Raw genomic sequence first — 8,627 nt, forward strand, 5'->3', positions numbered from 1 at the left:
TCACACATTTGTTTATCTTTTGCTCTCTTGTAGGTGTCCAAAGTCACACACACAGAGTTTTGTCAAGGTCGGACCATGCGCTGGGCCCTGGCATGGAGTTTCTATGATGACGTACCTGTGCCTGTAAGCTATGACCATGGTGTGACCAAACTAAGATGTGATCTGCCTTAGAGGGAGTAAAGTTTGCCTGCCCTAGTTTAGGCAATACAAAGTGTCTAATTTATATTACAGCTAATAGAGTTTCCACTTTAGTTTAGAGTTATTACTAAATGACTGTGAGTGTCTGCCTGAGTTTACAGTCAGAGGAGAGTGTCTGTCTGGGTTAACAGTCGGAGAAGAGCGTCTGTCTGGGTTCACAGTCGGAGAAGAGCGTCTGTCTGGGTTCACAGTCGGAGAAGAGCGTCTGTCTGGGTTTACAGTCGGAGAAGAGCATCTGTCTGGGTTAACAGTCGGAGAAGAGTGTCTGTCTGGGTTAACAGTCGGAGAAGAGCGTCTGTCTTGTCTTACAGTCGGAGGAGAGTCTGTCTAGGTTTACAGTCAGACAACAGCATCTGCCTGGGTTTACAGTCGGAGAAGAGCGTCTGCCTGGGTTTACAGTCGGAGAAGAGCGTCTGTCTGGGTTGACAGTCGGAGGAGAGCGTCTGTCTGGGTTGACAGTCGGAGGAGAGCGTCTGTCTGGGTTGACAGTCGGAGGAGAGCGTCTGTCTGGGTTGACAGTCGGAGGAGAGCGTCTGTCTGGGTTGACAGGCGGAGGAGAGCGTCTGTCTGGGTTGACAGTCGGAGGAGAGCGTCTGTCTGGGTTGACAGTCAGAGGAGAGCGTCTGTCTGGGTTGACAGTCGGAGGAGAGCGTCTGTCTGGGTTGACAGTCGGAGGAGAGCGTCTGTCTGGGTTGACAGTCGGAGGAGAGCGTCTGTCTGGGTTGACAGTCGGAGGAGAGCGTCTGTCTGGGTTGACAGTCGGAGGAGAGCGTCTGTCTGGGTTGACAGTCGGAGGAGGGCGTCTGTCTGGGTTGACAGTCGGAGAAGAGCGTCTGTCTGGGTTGACAGTCGGAGGAGAGCGTCTGTCTGGGTTGACAGGCGGAGGAGAGCGTCTGTCTGGGTTGACAGGCGGAGGAGAGCGTCTGTCTGGGTTGACAGGCGGAGGAGAGCGTCTGTCTGGGTTGACAGGCGGAGGAGAGCGTCTGTCTGGGTTGACAGGCGGAGGAGAGCGTCTGTCTGGGTTGACAGGCGGAGGAGAGCGTCTGTCTGGGTTGACAGGCGGAGGAGAGCGTCTGTCTGGGTTGACAGGCGGAGGAGAGCGTCTGTCTGGGTTTACAGTCGGAGAAGAGCGTCTGCCTGGGTTGACAGGCGGAGGAGAGCGTCTGCCTGGGTTGACAGGCGGAGGAGAGCGTCTGCCTGGGTTGACAGGCGGAGGAGAGCGTCTGCCTGGGTTGACAGTCGGAGAAGAGCGTCTGCCTGGGTTGACAGTCGGAGAAGAGCATCTGCCTGGGTTGACAGTCGGAGAAGAGCGTCTGCCTGGGTTGACAGGCGGAGAAGAGCGTCTGCCTGGGTTGACAGTCGGAGAAGAGCGTCTGCCTGGGTTTACAGGCGGAGGAGAGCGTCTCTCTGGATTAACAGGCGGAGGAGAGCGTCTGCCTGGGTTGACAGGCGGAGGAGAGCGTCTGTCTGGGTTGACAGTCGGAGGAGAGCGTCTGTCTGGCTTGACAGGCGAAGAAGAGCGTCTGTCTGGGTTGACAGTCGGAGAAGAGCGTCTGCCTGGGTTGACAGTCGGAGAAGAGCGTCTGTCTGGGTTGACAGTCGGAGAAGAGCGTCTGCCTGGGTTTACAGTCGAAGAAGAGCATCTTCTTGAGTTTACAGTGAGAATAGAGTGTCTGCCTGAGTTTACAGTTGGAGGAAAGTGTCGGTCTTAGTTTACAGTCAGAAGAGATCATTGTCTGGGTTTACAGTCGAAGGAGAGTGTCTGTGTAGATTTACAGTCGGATAAGAGTGTCTATCTTGGTTTACAGTTGGAGGAAAGTGTCTCATTTGGTTTACAAACAGAATTGAGCATCTGTCTGGGTTTATAGTCGAGGAAAGTGTCTATCTATGTTTACAGTCGAAAGAGAGCGTCTGTCTAGGTTTACAGTCGGAGGAGAGTGTCTATCTGGGTTTACAGTCGGAGGAGAGTGTCTGTTTAGGTTTACAGTTGGAGTAAAGTGTCTGATTTGGTTTACAGTCAGAAAGAGCATCTGTCTGGGTTTACAGTTGGAGGGGAGTCTCTGCCTTGGTTTGTAGTCAGAGGAGAGTGTCTGCTCTAGTTTACAGTCAGAGGAGAGTGTCTGCTTTAGTTTACAGTCGTAGGAGAGTGCCTGGCTTAGTTAACAGTCAGAGGAGAGCGTCTGCCTTAATTTACAGTTAGTAAATCCTGTAACCCATGCACCTTTGGCAGCAGAGAGAGTCTGTTTGATGTGTTTTTGTATGGATTCACACAGGGAAAGCAACACCTGCTGAATATTCACTGGGCTTTGGCCTCTTGTAAATAATGCATCTTCAACTCATTCCATTAGACTCGGTTGACCTGCTTCCAGAGGCACAGGCACCTCCTTCAGATGGCGTTTCGTAGCAACAGTTGCCCGGGCAGGGTAAAAGTGAGACATAGTCAGGCATTTTAAAGGCATAAAGAAAACTGAGCAAAAGCAAAAGAGGTGAGAAGGATGATAGGTTTGTGGGATAGAAAATTGGTTTGTGGGATAGAAAATGGGGAGGTCAGATGATTTGTTTAGGTCTTTTAGGGGAAATCCCCAGGTCCCTGATGCTTTTCTCCTAACAAGCACTTGAGCAGAAAGATTGGCCTACATATCTGTCTGCGAGCCACTCCACCTCCCTTCCACCCCTCTGCCAGCATGCAGCAGATATCTCACATGCAGGTCTGGAGCTGTGTGAACATGTCTAGGATGGGCTGGTATTAGCGCATGTCCGCATCCTCATATTGCTTTAGCTTTTCTATTTACTCTATTTTGCTGTCTCTGTACTACCCAGGCTTTTCTCCTGCTTTGTGTGTCCATTTTGTCCCCCTGAAGCCAGCTGAGCCCCATTAACAGAGCGCACAGAAGCCAGATCAATCTTTTTGACAGTTAGGTCTTCAATCTAGACATGAAACGTGTTGCAGGAGAGGCGGGGGGTAGACGAGAGCTCTCAAAGGAAAAAAGGCTTTTGAAAATGGACTACTGTATCAAAAGCACGTCTGAGACATGAAACTGGATTTACAGTAGGGGGCGGAGACAGAAAGGTCAAAAGTCAGGAGGCTGCAGTGCTGACAGGAAGCAGAACTGGGGAACGGAATAAGCCCAGCATCCAAGGACAACCGCTGAACATTCTCCCACTCATCTGCTTGTGTTCAATAATTGAATAATGACCTTTCAGCTTAGTCTCGGTGTGGTGAAAATCCCTCTTGATTTAAGTGTTTAAAAGCAGGACACTCTAGATGCACGAAGAGAGAAAACCAGAAGCTGTTTTCGAGCAAATGTGTCTTCGATAAATAATGGACAGAGGAGAGGGTTATAATTCAGTGTGAGGGAGGGGCTGGCAGCAATGCATTTATCTAATTAAAACTAATAGTAATTAATTGAGAGTACTGATCCCCACCTGTCTGTCTTTACTCATTATGTGCTCAACACAAATACACACAATGGGCAGAAGTGCTTTGAGCCTTGTTGTAGCACTACTTGATCTGATAAACACTGAGACAATACACTATAGTTTCGCCAATTCATTACATTGTTTGTCACAACCACAATATTCTGTACTATTCAACTCAACGTGAGTAAGAGCACAAAAGGTCATGAGTTAGATCAAAGGGAACACACGATGATAAAATGTATTAAAATGCACTGTACATTTCTTTGGATAAAAGCATCTGCCAAATGAATAAATGTAAATGAAATGTGTTGGGCAATTATGTGGAGCTCAAAGTTAGAAAATGGTGCCCTCTTGTGTTGGAGCAGAATCAGATGCACATGGAGCTGCCTTAATGTTACATCTGTTAATTTATCCCTTGCTGCTCAGACATGACACATTCAAAGAAGCAGTTATTCAGACACGATAACTATGCATGGTTAAATCAAATTACTTGGCCTAGTTACCCATAGAGAGCGGTTATTTTAATGCTTTACATTAGACTAAGTGGTTTATATTAGACTAAGCCTTGTTCTATTAGACTGCTGGGGTGCAAAAATGGATTTGAATGTGTTGTGTTTTTCAATCCGTTGGTTCTTGATGACTTATGTTTATCTGGCCTAACAACAGATGCTTTGTCATAGAATGATAGACAGCATCTGCTTGCTGTATGCGTTGCTGCCCTCTATTGCCCATTTTGGGTAACCATTGTTTTGTAACAATTTTATTATGTTTAATTTTTAAGTATACACAAAGACTCGTAACGTGCAGTATTGCAACCTAAGAAATGTTTTCACTCCATAGAATGTAATCACTTGCTGGATCTCTTTTAGTCTCCCCCATGTAAAAAGAGGAAGCTGGAGAAGGCTCGTAAGCCCCTCACCTTCACTGTGCTGAAGCCCACTTTGGCAGAGCTGCAGACCCAGGCATCCAGTATTGGCTGCACAGACCCCAGCCCCACAGAAAGTATCTGTGCCTGGCTGGAAAAGATATTGACAGACCTGAAGGTGAGCAGAATATAAAAATTGACTGTTGTTATATATAGTTTCACACCGCTTGGTCAAGTAAAATCGAAACAGTTCTTTAAAAAAAGCTTTTTATCCTAAATGGCACACAGCACATGCAAGTAGTCAGATCTGGGGTTAAAGGTTTACCCAAAAATGAAAATTCTGTCATTAATTCACCCTGTTGTGAGACTTTATTCTATTGAACATAAAAGAAGACATTTTGTTATATGATGGTAACCATTCAGTTGATGGTACCCATGGTAGATAAAAACAAATACTATGAAAGTCAGTTGGTACCATTAACTGTGTGCTTACAATCAATTATCAAAATATTTTCTTTTAAAGAAACTCATACAAAAAATTTTTTGTTACCTATCCCTTTAACTCATTCGCCGCCAGCCATTTTTTGAAAAGTTGCCCTCCAGCATTTTTTGTGATTTTCACAAAAGTTTCACAAAATGTCTTCCAGGAAAATGCTCTTCTAAAAATATATAAACATAGCCTACAAATATATTAAATGAAAGAACAGACCCTCTGATTTTAAACAAACATACAAAAAAAAACCGGGAAAAAAACTTTCATCCTATCTATATTTTTTTCTTTGCTTATAAACACTTAAAAAACTTTTTTTTTTTTGCAAAAAGCTGAAATAATTGCATTTTTGTGAAGGAATTTCAGAACGATTATGAAAACATTCGTGGAGTTTAAAATGAGTAAATAACGTTTTGGCTTCAGTTTTTTTCATAAATTGGGTAAGTGCAGTATTGCAGATTTACATAAAAATTCATGAGGAACACTTTTTTTATGCAAATGTTTTCTCTTAATTGATGAGATAACTCGTCAGTGGCGGGGAAAGAGTTAAGAACATAAAAAAAATGCAACCGACCATCTTTTGTGCTCCTGTTTTCAGGTGCTTCATAAGCGTGTACCTTGCGGAGAGGCGGAGCTTAGCCTCTTCCTGACAGCGGTGGAGAACACCTGGGTCCACGCACGGCAGAAGAGACGAGAACAGGGTCGGCACCTCCGAGAGCTCCCCAGAGCGCAACCTCCCTCTGACAGGGATGCCATCGCTCCATCTGCCTCCAGCACAGACACTCTGCCACCAACCCCAGAGGAAACATCAGCAGAGAACAGCACTGATCCTCAACACAGCAACGGGAAAGAAACGGATGAACAGCTCCAACCGGAGAAACATGCTGGTGTCCCAATGGTATCACCCGCGAAACAGGCGCCCATTAGCTGTCCTCAAAACACTGAGGCAGTTCAGCAGTTCCTCTTTAAGTGCTTGGTGAACGTGAAGGTGGAGGAGAACGATGTGGTGGTGGAGATGCATTGGGTTGAGGGCCAAAATAAAGATCTGATGAATCAGCTCTGCACATGCTTGAAGAACTCTCTCTTCAGACAGGTAGCCAAGCCCACCTAACCTCCATATGGGCTTTGTTCTTTTAAACCTTTAGAGACTTTACCACATATAACCCCAGACATTCTGCTGTGAACAATATTACTGCTGAAGCTGCTAAGTTACAAAACCCACAGATATTTTTTTATTTGCCACCGATCAATGCTGTTTTCAGCCAAGTTTAAAATTTACTATGTTTGTAATAAAAATGTTTTAAGTATGTCTGTTTAGTGTCTTTTTTTGCCTAAAAGTCAGTCCACTATTTAGATATTTTACTTTTTGAATGATAATCAGTAGATTTTTTTTTTATTAAAATAAGAATGTGTTTAATTACAACTTATTATGAGTTTGCATAACCTTACTGCAACTTTGCTAAAGTTTTTTTATGCATTGCATTCTCAAGTACCTTTTGCATTTTAAAAATTTGCTTGAACTTTTTTGGCTTTTGAGCCTAAAAATGAGAAAATGGCTTCCTGCTTTTACACATACAGGACAAAAATGGTCCTCTTTGACTCCCCAGACAAAAAATATTTGGAAAGCCGTCTGCATCCAGAAATAGTAGTCCAAAAAGAGTTGTTGTTTTTTTGCATTTCCTCTCTTTGAAATTTCTTTTTGGATGTTTCGCAGGAAGTGTGAGCCTTTTGAGTTTGAGTACAAACATCTTGTGTCCTGTGTGGAGCTGGACTTTATAACAGGAAGGCGATGGCAGCGCACGAGGAGATAACGTGTGGACAATCACGTGAAATTTCCTAAGGGTAAACAGGCTCCTGTTGCACTTTAATTGCACTGAAGCAATTCACAGGATTTTATTCACTATCTGCATGTAAGAGTCATAAAGGTATGACGATAGAGCAGGTTTATAAGTGTTTGCATGCACTTTGCTTTGACTTTTTAAAGTGATTAAAAGGAAATTAAGAATCATGCATAGTATAGACAGCTACAAGCAAGACTGGAAATAGGGGGAATTTAGGGATCCAGGAAATGCAAGGGGGGGATGAAGTTCCAGTTCAAACTGAAGAGGATTTCCATCTTTTATCCCCATTATAGACTCTTAACCACAAGGTCTTCAACCTTTTTCAGGCCAAGGAACTCTGCAGGGACCCCTAGTACATGTATCAAATTAAGACTGTATTTATTATTTATAACACATAGTTTGTTATGATGGTTACGTTACAAAGTTATTTAAAAAATGGCATACATAACATTTTAATTTAACTCAATAGATTTTATTATAAGAAAGTTATGCCCTTTATTGAAATGTTTATTTTATTATTAACCTTATATTTAAAATTAAATACATTTGCATTCAAACATTATTTTGAGGACCCCCAGTAATACCACCACGGACCCCCAAGGGTTTCCGGACCCCTTGTTGAAGACCCATGCTCTAAACCAGTTGTTCTCAAACTGGGGGCCCTGAGATTGTGTCAGGGGGGCCCCAGTTTGATGACATTTTATAAAAACATTGTACACAGGGGGGCCGCAAGTCAAAAAAGTTTGAGAACCACTGCTCTAAACAGTATGCAAATTGCAAACATATATATATAGTGGGATTTATTGGTTTTTAAAATATAAATACAACTAGAGTCCCGCCAGTGAATCACGGACATTTCCACCACTGGCAACAAGGAAGAATATTTTAATCTTACTATTTGTGACCATGCTTGTAAAAACCCAGCTAAAGTCATTTTTTGTGATTCACTGTTTTCTAGAAAATCATCTTACATAATCTAAAGAACATTCTGTGAAAATATAACTAAGGCCATGTCAAAGATTAAAAAATTTTAAGTTTCAATTTAAGGCAGGGTCACATTTGAATCTTAAGGCTATGTATTCTACCAGAATTAAACAAAAAGTTACTCCATGTAGAAATTAGCATCATGCCACTCCACATGTTTATGTAATGCGTTCTGTTTTCATATGCATTTTTTTTTAATATACAAAGCATTGTAGGATAGATGGCAAGTTACTGAAAAAGAATATGTTTAGAAATTCAAATTATGCTTAGTGGGTGGAATGGGAACTTATTTTTTTACCAGTAGCTGTCTTATCCACCCACCTCAGCTAGAGGGAGCTTCCTGTCAACCCACAACAGCTAAGAACCCATCATACTGTACCTTAGCTATGAATGTTTAATAATAATTAGATCATTGATCTGACACACTGAAAGACTAACTAAAATTATTTTTTACTTAGATTTCATTTTAAAATAAGAATCCATTTCTTCAACGTCTCAGTTGTATCACGTGGCAGTTGTTGGTCATGTGACTTTTGTTTACCTATTATAAGAGGTCACTTTTGCTCACCTTTCTGGAAGTTTTCTAAAACCCTTGTTTTAAAAGTAATAAAACGTATATTTATAGACATTTACAACTTTACACTTGAGATAAATTATGATATATCAAGTATATGACATATTATATCAAATCATTGCAGCTGTCAATTCTCTTCCTTCCGTTTTGTCACCAGAGCAGACCCTCCTCTGACTCCACTCCTCAAGACTCCCTACTGTCCTGCAGGACACTGCCTCACAAGTTTCCATGGTAACAGTCACATGACACCCCTTT

General features: G+C 42.8%; 1 protein-coding gene across 4 annotated transcripts in view; it reads left to right on the top strand.

The window, feature by feature from the left end:
• Positions 1 to 6,246, top strand: part of mettl16 (methyltransferase 16, N6-methyladenosine) — a 28,761-nt gene extending 22,515 nt beyond the window's left edge. For all 4 annotated transcript variants that reach the window (XM_065281074.2, XM_065281073.2, XM_065281075.2 and 1 more), the window contains 3 exons: positions 34 to 123; positions 4,488 to 4,661; positions 5,572 to 6,246. In XM_065281074.2, the coding sequence (XP_065137146.1) occupies positions 34 to 123; positions 4,488 to 4,661; positions 5,572 to 6,084 (777 nt within the window). In that variant the 3' untranslated portion in view covers positions 6,085 to 6,246. The remainder of the gene's footprint in view (positions 1 to 33; positions 124 to 4,487; positions 4,662 to 5,571) is intronic.
• Positions 6,247 to 8,627: the final 2,381 nt, after the last annotated feature.

This window comes from Paramisgurnus dabryanus, chromosome 8, assembly GCF_030506205.2.
Source record: "Paramisgurnus dabryanus chromosome 8, PD_genome_1.1, whole genome shotgun sequence".
Classification (NCBI taxonomy): Eukaryota; Metazoa; Chordata; class Actinopteri; order Cypriniformes; family Cobitidae; genus Paramisgurnus; species Paramisgurnus dabryanus.